At 33.3% G+C, this 18,317-nt stretch overlaps 2 protein-coding genes across 2 annotated transcripts; one reads left to right on the top strand and one right to left on the bottom strand.

Moving 5' to 3' along the window:
- Positions 1-358: 358 nt before the first annotated feature.
- LOC116032347 (major pollen allergen Ole e 10-like) lies at positions 359-1,321 on the bottom strand. Its single transcript, XM_031274847.1, has 4 exons — positions 1,233-1,321; positions 1,051-1,133; positions 515-755; positions 359-417 (listed from the first exon to the last, which is right to left on the bottom strand). Exons 1-4 carry the CDS (start codon positions 1,297-1,299, stop codon positions 359-361), a joined length of 450 nt encoding a protein of 149 aa, XP_031130707.1. The 5' UTR covers positions 1,300-1,321.
- An 11,507-nt stretch (positions 1,322-12,828) lies between these two features.
- On the top strand, positions 12,829-16,930 carry LOC116033462 (LRR receptor-like serine/threonine-protein kinase FLS2). The gene is made up of 2 exons (XM_031276205.1): positions 12,829-15,981; positions 16,456-16,930. Exons 1-2 carry the CDS (start codon positions 12,855-12,857, stop codon positions 16,791-16,793), a joined length of 3,465 nt encoding a protein of 1,154 aa, XP_031132065.1. The 5' UTR covers positions 12,829-12,854; the 3' UTR covers positions 16,794-16,930.
- The last annotated feature ends 1,387 nt before the right edge of the window (positions 16,931-18,317 follow it).

Here is an 18,317-nt window from a genome sequence, read left to right as displayed (position 1 = left end):
GGGTGGGTGGGGTGGTAAGATCATGAGATGTCTTGAGCAGGCTCTAACATAGTAGGCATCCTTTAAGCCTGCACCATACTCAAGACTAATTCTCTTTTGCACCAGGCCGGCCCAATTAAGGGACGAAGTGTTGGTTAAATTGGTGCCAACTAAGATGGTGAAAAGTTTCATACTTCATTTACAACAATGGATTTTGTCTCTCATTTGGTTAAAATATTTGTGTTTGTCTATGGCTAGAACAATGCTTCAGAACATTTGACAGATTCCTATCTTTTTTTCCCAGAAATTTCAGTACTAAAGTTGTTTTTGTTACTTCAAAACCATAATGACATCTATTATCTGACAGTAAATAAAATTTCTAAGATTCACTCTCACAAATAAAAGCAAGAAATACTGAACAAAACTGGAAACCATAACCTAGAAAGTAGAAACAGAACATTCAAGGTAGAGCATGAAACCCAAAGAGTGGAGGACTAGATAACTAGGATCTAGAAACAGTCAAATTTGCAATCACCATAGCTGGGATCAGATACACCGATAACGCCAGAGTTCTTGAAGTCACAGTTCCAATCGTTTCTCCCCGCTTTCTGGTAGTAAAGGTTCATGGCAAACGAAGCATGGTTGATGAGACTGTTGGGATAATAGCAAGGGCCACCAGATTGGACAGCAGAGCAGTTCACCAGGTTACATGCATAGCTCATGTTGTCTACCAGTTGCTGGTAAGTTGCTGATGGCTTTGGAATGCACCATGATTTCTGCAAATTTAAATCATAAAAACAATTCTCTCATCTTTTCGAGAAAACCCGCAGTCACTACTCGAGGGTTTGTATTGAATAAACTCCATCTCGTGGCTCTAATCAGCAAAGGACCACAAAGAAGTTTACTAGCCTGTAGCTGACAGGCTCAAACCAAAATGGCAAATAGGCCACTCTCATATGGGAGTAAAAACTTGTAACCTTGTGGTTATCAAGTACGTTCTTTCTGACTAATTTGGCTGGGGTTGTTCTCACAATTACCATTTTTCATTGTATGAAATTCGTATAAACTTACCAGGCTAGGAGTTGGGGCAGGTGGCTCTGCCTTTCCAGGGTCTGTACACTTCACCTGTTCAACTTTCTCTCCTGTAAGACCACCTGGAAATGCAGTAAATATCAGTTGCTTAACAATGAAGCTGCAGAGAGGGTGGAGAAAGAAAGTAAAAGAAGAGGGTAAAAATAAACCATAAAAGTTACCTGATTCTGAGAGTGGAACAAGGAGGAATATGCAGAGAATGGCAAAAGAAAGGAAAGAGTGAGCCATGGAAGTAAATATATATTGGCAGGATCAAAAGCTTACTGGTTTGTTCTTGGGAATCAATAGTGGAGAAAGAACTTATTTATAGAGTGCATTTGGGAGTTATGGAATATCAAGAGTTAGGAACTTCATAATCATCATAATTAATTAAATTAATAATTATGAAAAGGAAATTAAAATGAATAATAAGCAAAAAGAGTTTAGTGGAGCGGAGAGTAATTCACAAAATTAATATGAGTAGTATAATTGTTGATCCATAATCGAGAATTAACATTGCAATAATTGTGTTATGTTAGTAACGTATAAGCATTTACTATCTCCACACCAAAGGTATTATCCATTTTTATTAGACACACAAATTTAAAAGATTATTGTACATTTTTATTCATAATAATTGCGTTATAAATTTTTTCTTATAAAAAAATTAGGATATGTTTGGTTCATGGGTTTACACCAGGAATGAGAATCAAAATTATAGTTAGTGTTTGGTTGACAACTTTTTAAAACATAACTATGAGATTTTATTAGTCCTCGATTAAAAATTTCATTCCTTAATTAAAAACGGATATCATACCATTTGCAGTCTGATTTTTAAGTTTGGATTAATACTTTTAGATTTTTGTTTTGATTTTTTTGTTTTATATTGGTGTTTTGGATGTCATTATATTATGATCAATTACCTTAATTTTTTTATTTTTGTATTTTTAGAACCTTTATTCCCATTATAAGGTCATACATAACCAGATATTGATAATCATTCCAATTCTACCATACTACCATTACAAGTATTTGAATCCCATTCCAAATTTCCGATTTCAATTTCAATTCCAATTTCCTTGTGCTAACCAAACACACCCTTAATTTTTTTCAAAAAAGGGAGTAATTATTATTACATGCACCCCACTTTTTATTGCTTTGACTGATTTTGGAAAAATAAAAAGAAAAGAAAGTACGTTACTGTTTTTATTTCTTTTTTTTTTTTCATAAAAATATAATTACATATGGTAAAAGTTTTATTATCTAAAATACACTTATCAATTTTCTTTTAAAGGGTGTTTTGAGTGATGAAATATTATTGTATTTAAGGGATTGACAATTTTTGTGGGAAATTGCAACCCAAGAAGGACATCAATTTTTGAGACAAATAGAATATATGATAATTAACAATTCCAAATTTCATATCAAGAAAATCTTAAAATTTACCAACTCGACAACATTTTCATTTTCATGGGTAAGAAGTGTGTGTGTATTACTAGCAAATATATTAATAATTGTGGGAAATTAGAGATGGAATTGCTAAAGTCTTTAAGCATGTACAATTATATAAGAGAAAAGCATACAAATATAATTAAGCTGAAAGTTTATGAAGATACTTATCATAAATTTTAATATCTTCCATATAAAATATAGTTTATAGTCACGTCGGAGTGCATGATTTTTATACAATAAAGTTAAAAAATTCAAATTATGGTATAACGATTCTAAACAAAACTTCAAGTTCTTTACAATTAAATTATCAAGACAATATTCAAGTTTAGTATCTTGTGTTCAGTTGGTATCTCTTAACTCTCTTTAAGGGAAGCTCAGAGATCAAATCCCGAGTATTCTCTTTATGCTACATAGATGGAGAAAGTATACCTTCTATACTTTCTTTTATATAGATACTTTCTTTTATATAAGGTTCACCGTACCCTTGAACACCGAAGAGATTAAAAATGTTATGACTCTGTTTATAAGATTTAAGTGTTGTCATTTGACCTCACTGTTACTCACGTGACTCTACCACTATAGCTATGCAATCAAATCAACTTTTTTTTTTTTAAATTGCAATTAATTTTCATATTTAGAAAAGATAGTTGTAATTATTTTTTGTTATTAATATTGAAAACTTTATTTTATTTCTATCTTTTGACTACGATGATATTTCTAACTATGTTTTTGAATCTTGATTTCATGTTATGTTTTCATTTATCAAATCTTAAATTCTACTTTTAATATTAAATTACGAAATTGAATAGCTAATTTGTTGGGTCATGAGATACATTAGTATTTTAATAAATTTTATAACGATACAATTCTACATTACTTTACAATTTTATTATCTTATCTAATCTTATACTATGAATATGTTAGAGTGTATTAAAAAATACAAAAAAAAAAAATTTAAAATGAATTTTGGTTAATTAATTAGAATCGCGCATTGGGCATTGATGAAACAGTATACCTAATTTACAATATATATTCAATATAAATGAGAAACTATGCCTATTGTCATTGTCTTTTTGGGAAAAGAGGATTTTGTTCTGTTTTTGAAGGCGCACTGCGTCAAGGCACTAAAATTGCAGTGAAGCACACCAGACGACTAGATCAAATCAAGAATTCATTTATGACGGAAGTGACAACAAGAGGAAGCATGAATCACGGATAAGGTTTTGTTTTGCAAAAATTATACTTGAGGTACTATCCAGTGAGAACTGCTATTGCACCAGTTAATCCAACATTTTTGTCACATGTTATAGTTATACATTCTTGAAATATTCTTTTATGAACAAATTGATAATCTTACATTGATATACGCTATGATACCGAATGATACTTTGATAAATTCTGAAACACTAATTTAAAAATGCACATTGAATATTGGACTATTCGCGTAATACACGTGTGATAACTATTATTATATATATAATTGCAATATCCATCCAAACGAAGAAACTGGCAGCAAAGAATGGAGCTAGGAAAAGGTTGTGGATTATCCTTATCCAAAGACGCATGTCGACGAGCCTGCAACAAAAAAATTGGTTCCTTGAATTCTTGTTTTGGCCTATCAAACCAACTTGCATATTGTAATCATTGTATATATATTACCTAAGATCTTGTTCTTAGCACCGTCAATATGGTCACCGGTTGTCAAATGACTTGACGTGCAATTAAAATAATAATTCAACATTATTATAATTAAACTAGTGTGTGTTAAAAACGAGACAAGAAAATAGAGCTCAAACAATAATGTATATTATCAAATGAAATTATAGTAGAATTAAAATGATACTTTAGTATTGCTATAGTGAAACAAGTGTGGAGAAAAAATGAAACAAAAAAATATAACAATATTATCAAATCAAACTAAAATATAATTAAAATGATTCATACTTCATGGTCCACGAAGCTACATATAACATGGTCCACGGAGCTACATATAACATGGTCTACAGTTACCCTAGTGCACTACAATTTTTATTCTTCATTCAACACCCCCATAATAAGGGGTTGTTTTCGACTTTTATAATTTTTAATTTGTAACTTTTTAAAGCGATAAACTTTAACAAATTTTAAAAAATTTTAATATTCTTTTTAAAATTCTTGTAATTTTTTTAGAAGCTTATAAAAGTACTAGTTTTATACGCGCACGGCGCGAATGGGTTAATGTCCAATGTTTATATTTAAATAAATATTTGAAAGTATATCAATGTAAGATTATATAGGAGAAGTTTATACATGGGTAATTGAATGTCGAATTTTTTTATTTAAATATTTAACTCAAAGTATATGAATCCAAGATAATATAGAAAATTCATTATAATTATTACTAAAATAAATGTTTGCAACCTTGTAAAATCGATAGTCTAAATATTTGGTATAAAAATTATAGTATAAATAAATACTATTTTTAATTTGAATTTTTCTAAGTGTTCTTAATTCTCTTTTGAGTAACATTGTCATTGTGTTCATCTTTACTATTTGTTTTCTTTCTTTTTGTTGGTAGTGTGTTATTTGCAATTCGGTTATTGTTGGTAGCATAGATGACAACGTCATGCAATGAGATTATGATATAGGAGCTATGGACCTTCCGTTAGGTGTTCTGCTTGGGGTTCATTTGGTTCAACAATTATTGTTGAATGAGTTATTGTGGATAACGAAATCCCTAGTTTAAGAAAAAAAATTAAATAAATTAATAAAAATTTGAAAATTTAAAATATTATGTATTCCAAAGATATTAAAAGTTAGTTTCTCGCTTCAATTTGCTGGGTACTTTCATTGTCAACAAATCCCCCAAGTAGTTAATATGATTGGTTTCAAACTATTCTTTTGTATTTTTTTCATGGTATTAAAGAAATACATATATATCATTTTTTGGTGTAACTACTAATTTATTTAATTCAATAAGAGTAAAATAGATCAGAGTGATTCCGCTTCAATTTGTTGGGTTATTATTTGAGTACTGTCTTTGTCAAGCAATCCCCAAGTAGTTAATATAATTAGCTTCAAATTATTTTAAATTTTTTTTTTCATAGTATTAATAAAATACTTGGTAAATAAATATATAACATTATTTTGTACTATAACTTTGATATTTAATTACAAGATATTGTAAAAATAAGATACTGGACAATGTAATGAATATCAATTGATAAATTTGAATGTAAAGAATCTTTGCAGAGAAAATAAAGACAATATAACTAATGAAATTATTTCTCTTATTTAATTTAATTTTTTGATAATGAATAATTTTTTCAAATAAAGGTATTGTAGACACATAATTCTAAATTAAAGAAATACATATGTATCATTTTTTGTTGTAGCTACTAATTTATTTAATTTAATAAGAGTAAAATAGAGTGAGAAACTTAATTATGTCAAATTTGATTGAGATGAGATCCGAACCTAATACCTTTCTTATAGAAATTAATGGGTAAGTTAAAAGTTAACGGAATGTTAACGGAGAAGAGAATATTTAACGAAAAACTTAACGGATAATCATAAAAGTAAGGTTAAATTAGATAATCTCTATTAATAATATTAATCTGAATTATCTTAACCATCTATTTGATTAAATAATTCATCTNATCTGAATTATCTTAACCATCTATTTGATTAAATAATTCATCCATCCATTTGATTAAATAATTTGACCGCCATTTTTTCTACCCATTTTAGGCCTAACTTTTTTTGGCTCTTATTAGTATAGTAGATTATATCACAAATATTTATAGATTTTTGTTGATTTTTTTAGAAAATGCACCACAATGAAAATACACAAAAACACCAAAAAACACACTACACACCCAAAATAATGCACCATAACTCCCTTACTGCTAATGGTGCATTTCCTAAAACTGTGTGGTGTATATATTTACATACCTAGTGGTGTGTTTTTTGGTGATGCGTACCTAACAGCGCATATTTGTGTGGTGCATTTTCTAACATTGAGTGGTGTATATCTGTATACATAGTGGTGTGGCCGCACTAACCGCACATTAAGGCGCGGTCACACCTTATTATGTCTCTCTCTCTCTCTCTCTCTCTCTCTCTATATATATATATATATATATATATATATATATATATATATATATATATATATATATATATATATATAAAAAATTCTCGTGCGGCCGTGCAGTCANATATATATATATATAAAATTCTCGTGCGGCCGTGCAGTCACTCACCATTGGGAACGCATAAATGCACCACAAGGCGTGGCAGTGTGGTGTATTGGTGCATTCCATTGTGGTGTAATCTCTGAATACTGTGTGGTGCATTTTTGCATACCTAATGGTGAATCCACACAAACTGCATGGGAAACACTGTCCGCACTTGAACTAGTATATATATATATATATATATATATATATATATATATATATATGACTGTGTTCAAATGAAAATAGGGTTTGCTTGTAAAAAAAGGGGATTGATCGCAACCGCTCATAAGAGTTCATCAATAGTCGAGGGTTTTTGTAAAAAAAAATAAAAAATACAGGGTCAAAAAGTTTACAATATTTATAAAATTAACCCCAGAATTTTTACCTTTACTTTCTAATAACCCTTAGTCATTGATCTACCCAAATTGATGGATCAGATTAATTCTCACTTTTTATTTGGGAGCTTGTTCGATTCTCACATGAATCCTCTCATATATATGCATTGTTGCAAAAATCGGTCGCATAGGCCGCCTAGGCGCTAGGCGTCCCTAGGCCTTGGCGAATTGCTCCATAGGCACCGCTTAGACCGCCTAAGCGCTAGGCGCTAGGCGCTAGTCTATCGCCGGACTAGCGCCTAGCGTCGATTGCAACCGTGTATATATGTGAGTGTGCAATGAATGTATTGGGCTTGGATCCAAGTTACATAGATGATCTGACTTGGAGCGAAGAATTGACCTAGGATGAGTGACCCTAGCAACCGTCCTCATGGTTGACCCAAGGTGGCCTGACCTGACCCTAGGCTAGAAGGTTGGGTTATCACAGGAAATTGGCTGAAATGGTAAAAAAAAAAAGAGGAATGGATAACATGGACAACTTTTAAAACTTTGACAAAAGAAGAAAAACTCGTTTGGAACTTGAGTTTCTAGTAAAAAAATGCAAGTTGCATTTGAGTTTCTCAAAACTTTAGAGTCGTTGATTTTCCCATATAGACGGTACGATATGCATTACTCCACACATTTTACCTAAGATTTTGTTCTCACTAGATAATATTGCCCTTATATATGTTTGTGTGCAAGGCTGAAATGGATCATATGAAAATCGGAACACAAGAAAAAGTTGAGAACTCATCATATATATATATATATATATATATATATATATATATATAACTCTTGATTTGAAAAGATCAACAACTCTATAACAAGGAGAAAATGCAACGAAAAATTGATATTATTACAAACGTTAGTCCACCGAGCAATACTATAAAGTGCACTCAATAAAATGTAAAAGTACAACTGTTTGAGTGCACTTTTACGCGTAATTCGTTACACCTTGTAATTTCACGTGATGCGATTTTAAAGTTATAAATTTGTCTACTTTTACATACCAACAAATTCATTTTATAATATTGCGTAGTATGCATTCACACCAAAGCATGCTCCAATATACATATATAATTGCAATATCCATACAAACGAACAAGCTGGCAGCAAAGAATGGAAAATTTGTGGATTATCCTTATCCAAAGACGCATGTCGACGAGCCAACCAAAAAATTGGTTCCTTGAATTCATCATGTTTTGGCCTGTCTGACCAACTTGCATATTGTATATTACCTCAGATCGATCTTGTTCTTAGCACGCCAGTACGGTCACCGGTCGCCGAACATTGACAGTTGACTCCATCCATACCGCGTTTAGTTTGGTGCATGGCAGAAGACCACTAGTGCACTACAATTTATTCTTCGTTTCACACCCGGCCCCCATGATTAGGGCATAATTAGAGGTTGTATTCGACTTTTATAATTTCTTAATTTGTAACTTTTTAAAGCGATAAACTTTAACAAATTTTAAAAAATTTTAATATTCTTTTTTTTTTTTTTTTAGATTCTTGTAATTTTTTAGGAGCTTATAAAAGTATTATATTACAAATATTTATAGATTTTTATTGATTTTTATAGGAATTTTATTTTATTTTATTTTTAAAAAGCCTAGTCTACAAAAATAATGAAAATTTTAAATTGAAAACATTCTAAGAAATTTTCATTGACTTTTATTGATACTTATTATTTGTAAATTTATTTCAAAAGCTTTTATTATATATTAAATACTTTTATAAATTTTAAATAAATTTATGTCTTGCAATCGGAAAATGAAATTTAAATTTGTTCTCATAAAAGTAACTTTATTTGATATTCACTAATATTAAGTTTAGTTGTTTAGGTACGGGAGATGACACCAAAACTAATCAATGGTTGATGATTTTAGTAATAAAAGAATATGTGATCAATTTTATAATTATTAAAAATTTTTAAGTTTTCAATATTTATAAAAAGAACTCTACATTTTTTTTTTCAAGCAACATTCAACTGTTGGTTTATCTAAATGGATGAATTAGGTTAGTCCTTAGTTCTTCTTCTTCTTTTATTTATTTATTTATTTATTACATGGGAGCATATATATATATATATATATATATAAATAATGAGAATAGGGTTTGTTTGTAAAAAATGAGAACTGATCGCAACCGCTCATTAGGATTCATTAATGGTTGATGATTTTAGTAAAAAAACATACAATGTCAAAAAGTTTAAAATATGAGTTAATACCACAAATGGTCCTCTGACTATTAAGCTAGTACTCCTTTTAGTTCTCGACTTTCAATTCGACCACAAATGGTCCTCTGACTTTCATTTTTGACCACATATAGTCTTTCGTTAAGATTTTTGTTAAATAGGTGTTAAATCTAGGGGTAATATCGTCAAATTGATTAATATTATTATGATTACTTCTTTTTGAGAATTATATGACACCATAATTAATTTCAAACATTAATAAACATTAAGTTAATAAATATAATAACAAAAAGGACGTGAAAAATCACATAAATGAACAAATTAAAAAAATTCCATGATTAATGTTCGCAATTTGTATTTGATTAATTATATTAATTCAATGGTGGTGACCTTCAGTTATGTCCCAAACAAAATGTTTGATCGATTAATGAAGAGTGAAAACTATTAATCAGCCATGTATGAACAACCATGAAAATTATGGAAACAAGGTTTTAAAAAAAAATCTTCCATTTTAATCTGTTGGTTAAATTAAAAATAGATAGCTCTAATATTAAATTTTCATTTTGTACGCATAATTACGAGACTAATGTGTATTGTGTTTTTATTTAGGAGTATTTATATTTGTTAATTTTTTTCAATTATGTTTGTTGGTGAAAAATTGTAAACATTTTTATTTTATGACACTTATATATATCAATTTGACGATAATATCCCTAGATTTAACACCTATTTAATAGAATTTTTAATGGAGGACTATTTGTGGTCAAAAATAAAAGTCAGAGGACCATTTGTGGTCGAATTGAAAGTCGAGGACTAAAAGGAGTACTAGCCCAATAGTCAGAGGACCATTTGTGGTATTAACTCTTAAAATATTTACTTCTCAAAAAAAGGTTTAAAATATTTATAAAACTAACCCCGACATTTTTACCTTTATTTTCTAATAAGCCTTAATTCCAAATTGATAGATTATATTAGTTCTCACTTATTATCCGGGAGCTTGTTCTCGATCACATGAATCCTCCATATATATGTGTGTGCGTGTGTGTGTAACGAATATATTGGGCCCGGATCCAAATTACATAGATGATATGACCTGGAGCGAGAAGAATTGACCTAGGATGAGGGACCCTAGCGACCGACCTCATGGTTGGCCCAAGGTGGCTTGACCCTAGGCCAGAAGGTTGGGTCAACACGGGAAATTGATTGAAATGATCAAAAAGCACAAGGAAATGGATAACAATGAGCAACTTTAAAAGTTAGACAAAAGAAAGAAAAACTCGTTTAAGACTTGAGTTTTTGGTAAAAAAAACAAAAGTTCCATTTGAGTTTCTCAAAATTAATTTTTTTTTCAGTAAAACACAATAAAAATTATACTAGAAACGCAAGTCATACTTGAATTTCTTGTTCGTATAAATACGAACAAACAACACAAATCCCTCGACTATTAATTATTCTTCGCGAATTGAGAGTTGTTCTCTATATATTTTAAATCCTCAGAATCTGTGAACCTTATTTAATTATTCACTCTGGATGGCATTCCATCAATATGAACATATGATTGTACAAGTATGAACGGCATACAAGTGCCCATTATAGTGAGACAATAAAAAATCCTATAGCATTTATATCATTAGGAAACTTGTGTTGACAATTGTGGACTCTATGTGCGGTTCTCACTTCTCAGTCATAGGTAGGGGAGATGGAAGTAGACTGTATCACTGTACTCATGAGTTCTGAACATGTAGTAGTTTTTGTTTCTTTCTAGAAGTTGGGGTCCATTAAGCNAATAGGTGTTAAATCTAGGGGTAATATCGTCAAATTGATTAATATTATTATGATTACTTCTTTTTGAGAATTATATGACACCATAATTAATTTCAAACATTAATAAACATTAAGTTAATAAATATAATAACAAAAAGGACGTGAAAAATCACATAAATGAACAAATTAAAAAAATTCCATGATTAATGTTCGCAATTTGTATTTGATTAATTATATTAATTCAATGGTGGTGACCTTCAGTTATGTCCCAAACAAAATGTTTGATCGATTAATGAAGAGTGAAAACTATTAATCAGCCATGTATGAACAACCATGAAAATTATGGAAACAAGGTTTTAAAAAAAAATCTTCCATTTTAATCTGTTGGTTAAATTAAAAATAGATAGCTCTAATATTAAATTTTCATTTTGTACGCATAATTACGAGACTAATGTGTATTGTGTTTTTATTTAGGAGTATTTATATTTGTTAATTTTTTTCAATTATGTTTGTTGGTGAAAAATTGTAAACATTTTTATTTTATGACACTTATATATATCAATTTGACGATAATATCCCTAGATTTAACACCTATTTAATAGAATTTTTAATGGAGGACTATTTGTGGTCAAAAATAAAAGTCAGAGGACCATTTGTGGTCGAATTGAAAGTCGAGGACTAAAAGGAGTACTAGCCCAATAGTCAGAGGACCATTTGTGGTATTAACTCTTAAAATATTTACTTCTCAAAAAAAGGTTTAAAATATTTATAAAACTAACCCCGACATTTTTACCTTTATTTTCTAATAAGCCTTAATTCCAAATTGATAGATTATATTAGTTCTCACTTATTATCCGGGAGCTTGTTCTCGATCACATGAATCCTCCATATATATGTGTGTGCGTGTGTGTGTAACGAATATATTGGGCCCGGATCCAAATTACATAGATGATATGACCTGGAGCGAGAAGAATTGACCTAGGATGAGGGACCCTAGCGACCGACCTCATGGTTGGCCCAAGGTGGCTTGACCCTAGGCCAGAAGGTTGGGTCAACACGGGAAATTGATTGAAATGATCAAAAAGCACAAGGAAATGGATAACAATGAGCAACTTTAAAAGTTAGACAAAAGAAAGAAAAACTCGTTTAAGACTTGAGTTTTTGGTAAAAAAAACAAAAGTTCCATTTGAGTTTCTCAAAATTAATTTTTTTTTCAGTAAAACACAATAAAAATTATACTAGAAACGCAAGTCATACTTGAATTTCTTGTTCGTATAAATACGAACAAACAACACAAATCCCTCGACTATTAATTATTCTTCGCGAATTGAGAGTTGTTCTCTATATATTTTAAATCCTCAGAATCTGTGAACCTTATTTAATTATTCACTCTGGATGGCATTCCATCAATATGAACATATGATTGTACAAGTATGAACGGCATACAAGTGCCCATTATAGTGAGACAATAAAAAATCCTATAGCATTTATATCATTAGGAAACTTGTGTTGACAATTGTGGACTCTATGTGCGGTTCTCACTTCTCAGTCATAGGTAGGGGAGATGGAAGTAGACTGTATCACTGTACTCATGAGTTCTGAACATGTAGTAGTTTTTGTTTCTTTCTAGAAGTTGGGGTCCATTAAGCAAAGAACGCAGAATCTTTTTCTTCATATATTAAACAAACAAGTGGAGTCCTTTTAAAGCTTTAGCACACTGGGGGTCTCAATATATACTGCCATTTTATTCAACTTTGAATCATAATAAGTATTTTTATTCCTATCAAAGTAAAAATGTCACAGAAAGTATGTTTAGCATTAGCCATATTGTCTTCTGCCTTGCTCATTATGGTTCAGGCAGGAGAACCAAGCAGCTTGGAAGTAGAAGTTGAGGCCATGAAAGCTTTCAAGGCCTCAATTCTTGATGACCCTTTAGGCAGCCTTGTGGACTGGACTGATGCAAAGGGACACTGCAACTGGACTGGGGTTACATGTGATCCTTTGTCGACTCGGGTCGTCAACATTTCCCTCATTGACATGCAGTTGAAAGGGGAAATCTCTCCCTCCATTGGGAACCTCTCCAATCTCCAGGTTCTTGATCTCACCTTGAATTTCTTCACTGGCAAAATCCCACCCCAGTTGGGGCTTTGCTCACACCTTCTTGAGCTCATACTTTTCAGCAACTTTCTCTCGGGTCCAATCCCGTCTGAGCTAGGGGGCCTTGGAAGCCTGGAGAGTCTAGATTTTGGAAACAATTTTCTTAATGGGAGTATACCCCATGCCTTATTCAACTGCACTTCCTTGTTACAAGTAAGTCTCATTTTCAATAACCTCACCGGCACAATTCCTGCCGATTTTGGCAATCTGGTTAACCTCGAGCTATTCGTCGGTTATGGTAACACATTAGTTGGATCCATCCCTTCATCCATTGGTAGGTTGAAAGCCATTCAGGCTTTTGATCTGAGCCAAAACCACTTATCTGGACCAATACCACCAGCAATAGGAAATCTGTCCAGTTTGCAAATTCTTCAGTTGCATTTCAACTTCCTTTCTGGGAAAATCCCATCTGAGATTGGGCTCTGTAGGAATCTTACCATCTTGAATATATTTAGCAATGAATTTACAGGTAGTATTCCCCCTGAGCTTGGGAACTTAGAGAATTTGGAAATCCTGAGGTTGTACAACAATAAGTTGAACTCCTCAATCCCAACATCATTGTTTCAACTCAAATCATTAACCCATTTGGGGCTGTCCCAGAACGAGTTAACCGGTACCATTCCTTCCGAGATAGGGTCCTTAGAATCACTACAAGTTCTCACTCTCCACATCAACAGATTCACTGGCCATATTCCTTCATCCATAACAAATTTGACAACCTTAACATATCTGTCCATTGGGTTCAATTCTTTGACTGGCCCGATTCCGTCAGACATAGGATTGCTACATAATTTACAGAACCTTACCATGAATAACAACCTCTTGGAAGGAACAATCCCATCCAGTATCGTTAACTGCACACGTCTTCTAGTTATAACTATGAGTTATAATAGAGTTTCGGGAAACATACCCAATGGGTTGGGGGAATTAGGAAACCTCACTTACCTGTCTTTGGGTGGAAATAAAATGTCGGGGGAGATCCCGGATGATCTCTTCGATTGCTCGATGCTTCAGGTGATAGATTTAAGTTATAATAATTTCAGTGGAAAACTGAAACCAGATATTGGCAGACTATCCAATCTGCGTATCCTGAGGGCAGTGGGTAACTCGTTGGATGGACCGATCCCAAGAGAGATTGGTGATTTGAGCCACCTGATGGATTTGGAGCTACACGAAAATAGTTTTTCAGGAACCATCCCACCTGAGCTATCAAAGCTTGCAAACCTGCAAGGCCTTTCGCTGTTCAACAACGAGTTGGAAGGGCCAATCCCTGAGAAACTCTTTGATCTTAAACAACTCACTAATCTACGTCTGCAGCACAACAAATTCATTGGTCCAATTCCAGATTCTGTCTCAAAGCTCGAGTTACTTTCTCAGCTTGATCTTAGTGGGAACATGCTCAACGGGACTATCCCAGAAAGCATAACAAATCTTAGACGGCTGATGATGTTGGATCTGTCACACAACCTTCTCACTGGACATGTTTCTCCATCATCAGTGGCAAGCATGAAAAGTATGCAATTTTACTTGAATCTCTCCCACAATTTCTTGGAGGGGATAATTCCAGATGAGATTGGCATGTTAGAAATGGTGCAAGAGATAGACTTGTCAAGCAACAACTTCTCAGGAAGGATCCCCAGATCCCTGAAAAACTGCAGAAACTTATTTTCTCTAGATCTGTCGGGGAACACGCTATCTGGTCAAGTTCCAGCAGATATTTTCACTCGATTTAGCGAGATCATGAACTTGAACCTCTCCCATAATCAACTAGACGGTGAGCTTCCTGAAAGTTTGGCAAAAATGCAACATCTTCACTCTCTCGATCTTTCTCACAACAATTTCAGAGGCACCATTCCTGAAAGCCTTGCCAAAATGCATACCTTAGAGCATCTCAACCTTTCTTTCAACCAACTTGAAGGCCACATTCCGGAGACAGGTCTATTTGCAAACATTACTTCTTCTGATTTAGATGGAAATCCATCTCTTTGCGGAAAACAGGTGCTCAGGCCTTGCTATCGTGTGAATTCTCACCGCTTGTCAAACAAAACCATAATCATTCTTGCAGCACTTGCTTCTGTTTTCATTCTCGTCGTCCTGGCATTCGCAACTTACCTACTTCATCAGCACATCAAGAAACAAAAAGTAAAAGATGCTGAAATTACAGGTCCAGAATACACCTCGTTGAGCCTCAGGAGGTTTAGCCGAGAGGAGTTGGAAACTGCCACTAACTGTTTCAGCGAAGACAACATTATAGGAGCCAGCAGTTTAAGCACTGTGTATAAAGCTGAGCTTCAGGATGGAAACATTGTGGCAGTTAAGAATCTGAACTTGAAACAGTTTTCAGCAGAGTCTGATAAGTGCTTTGACAGGGAAGTCAAGACCCTGAGCCATCTGAGACACAGGAATCTAGTTAAGGTCTGCGGTTTTGCTTGGGAGAGCAATAGAATAAAAGCCCTGGTTTTAGAATACATGGAGAATGGAAACTTGGACAGAATTATACACAATCCAGACTCAGATGATTCAAGGTTGACACTGTCCAAGAGGATTGAAGTTCTAGTCTCGGTCGCGAGTGGGCTGTCATACCTGCATTCAGGTTATGATTTCCCCATAGTGCACTGTGACTTGAAGCCATCTAATATTCTCCTAGACAACAACTTGAATGCCCATGTAAGTGATTTTGGAACAGCTAGGATGTTGGGAATTCAAGAAAGTAGCACATCATCAACATCAGCATTTGAAGGAACTATTGGATACATGGCACCAGGTATATATATTGTTAGGATCAAACGTTTACCACTATGCCAAACGCTATAGCTTGTAGCGGAGACGCAACTTTATTTTCTTATACCGCCACACATTTTCAAGAGCCAAGGTGCTGGATTCTGCTCAACAATCCCCTAGCCACATGGTGCTGGACTTGGCCCTTACCGGCCCCCGCCCAAGAATGCCCTAGCCACATGGTGCTGGACTTGGCCCTTACCGGCCTCCGCCCAACAATCCCCTAGCCACATGGTGCTGGATTTAGGCCCTTTCCGGCCTCCGCCTTTACCGGCCTCCACCCAACAATCCCCTAGCCACATGGTGCTGACTTGGCCCTTACCGGCCTACGCCCAACATACATATATATTCTCAACACTATCCACACTATTCTCCTCACTTGAAGCTACATACTTAACTACTCTACATCACTATCATCTTCTTAAATGCTGCTAACCCTAGTTCTTTATGTGCACAACAGAGTTTGCATATATGAGGAAAGTGACAACTAAGGTAGATGTATTCAGCTTCGGAATAATAGCAATGGAGCTCATTACAAGAAGAAGGCCAACAGGACTTACAGGAGAGGATCAACTGCCAATCACATTGCGGCAACTTGTGCAGAAAGCCATTGATAATAGCACCGGGGGGATATCGGAAATTCTTGATCCTTATCTAGCTGCACATGCCTCCAAGAAGCAGGATGCCATGGAAGCTCTTCTGGATTTAGCTTTGTCTTGCACCTGCTCAGACCCCCAAGACCGGCCTAACATGGAAGAAGTTCTGTCAACTCTTTCAAAGCTTAGTAAAATGGCATGATCTGCAGACCTTCATTGCAGTGTTCTTTGACAGTAGATTACATTTACAATTAGGAATGGTGAAATGTTTGCTAATTATTACTCCACCCTCCCATTTTATTTGTCTTGATTTGTCAATTTACAATTAATTTTATACAATATTTAGTTTAGGAGTTAATTAAATTTTTTGTTGTGAATTTATAGGTAACAGTTTCTTTTTTTAAATTTATTTATAAATATTTGTATTTGGTCCTAATATTTTTGTGCCATAATCATTTTTGGTTATCTGTCAACAAAATCATTTAAATGATATTAAATATAAAAATATTTTCGTTTATTATGTTAGAAGTGTTAATTTTTTTTTTGTCTTAGATTTATGTGTTATTCCACCTTTAGTACGTATTTTTTTAGAATATTTTTTCAGACATTTTGGTCATCCGTCAACAAATATGTTTAAATGACATTAAAAATAATGTTATTAACCACTCAAAATCCTCATTTTTTCTAGGCATAGAAATTCTAACCAACGTATTTATAGGCATCTACCCTTGTACTATGGAGCTGACCCAATATGTCCTCTCATAGCTCTTATATGAGACAAACTTATATTCCTTGTGTAAGACAAACTCAACGAATTTAAAGAAATAAATTGAAGTTGCGCATTCGCTACAAGCTATAGCTTGTCCCATCAATAACAGTTAAGACTGGTTGGTGCTGGGATTGTTGGGTGGAGGGGCGATAAAAGGCTTAAAGGGCCAAGTCCAGCACCAATGTGTGGTGGTATAAGTAGGGATGTTAACGAACCGAACATAAACGAACAGAGGCTGTTCGTGTTCGTTTGTTAAGGTTTTTGGAGTGTTTGTGTTCGTGTTCGTTTGTTAAGCGTTCATTAGTGTTTGTTAACGTTCGCGAACACATTCACGAACGTGTTCGTTAATAATTAGCACGTCCAGGAACATGTTCGTTTACGTTCATGAACACGTTCGTGAACACTTAATAACCAAACACCTGCACATGTTCATGATCACAATTCGTTTGTGAACAAGAAATAATCTATGTTCACGAACAATATTCAAACAAACAACACAACTACTACAAAACTAATACAAATAACAGAATAAGTCCAATTGTAGCATCTAATACCAAAATAAAGTTACAAAGTCTCAAATAAAATAAAAACACACACACACAAATTTTTTGGTTCACATTACAAGCTACTATAAAAAATCATGGCAAGTTAGAATCAATTAACACCATCCGTGAATAGAAAGATTAAATACTAGTAACATTATTAAACGAACACTAAACGAGCTTGTTCGCAAACATTATTAAACGAACACTAAGCGAGCTTGTTCGCGAACATTATTAAACGAACACTAAACGATCATGTTCGCGAACATTATTAAATGAACACAAACGAGCTTGTTCACGATTACTTAGCAAATAAGCTTACCATTGTTTAGACATTGTTCCTTTATTAATATAGCTCTAAATTTTGTTTGTTTACCTTAATAAACGAACGCTTACCAAACACGAATACGTGTAG

The sequence above is a fragment of the Ipomoea triloba genome, chromosome 10 (assembly GCF_003576645.1).
Source record: "Ipomoea triloba cultivar NCNSP0323 chromosome 10, ASM357664v1".
NCBI classification, from domain to species: domain Eukaryota; kingdom Viridiplantae; phylum Streptophyta; class Magnoliopsida; order Solanales; family Convolvulaceae; genus Ipomoea; species Ipomoea triloba.
Note: the sequence above shows the minus strand (reverse complement) of the source record. Positions and strands in the feature narration are given on the sequence as shown.

Excerpts from the sequence above, each read along its gene's own strand:
- LOC116033462 (XM_031276205.1), top strand. The coding sequence starts at position 12,855 with ATGTCACAGAAAGTATGTTTAGCATTAGCCATATTGTCTTCTGCCTTG. Across the intron at positions 15,982-16,455 it reads TATTGGATACATGGCACCAG|AGTTTGCATATATGAGGAAA; the intron begins GTATATATATTG and ends TGTGCACAACAG.
- LOC116032347 (XM_031274847.1), bottom strand. The coding sequence starts at position 1,299 with ATGGCTCACTCTTTCCTTTCTTTTGCCATTCTCTGCATATTCCTCCTT. Across the intron at positions 756-1,050 it reads CTGCCCCAACTCCTAGCCTG|AAATCATGGTGCATTCCAAA; the intron begins GTAAGTTTATAC and ends TTAAATTTGCAG. Across the intron at positions 418-514 it reads TGTATCTGATCCCAGCTATG|GTTATGGTTTCCAGTTTTGT; the intron begins GTGATTGCAAAT and ends TCTACTTTCTAG.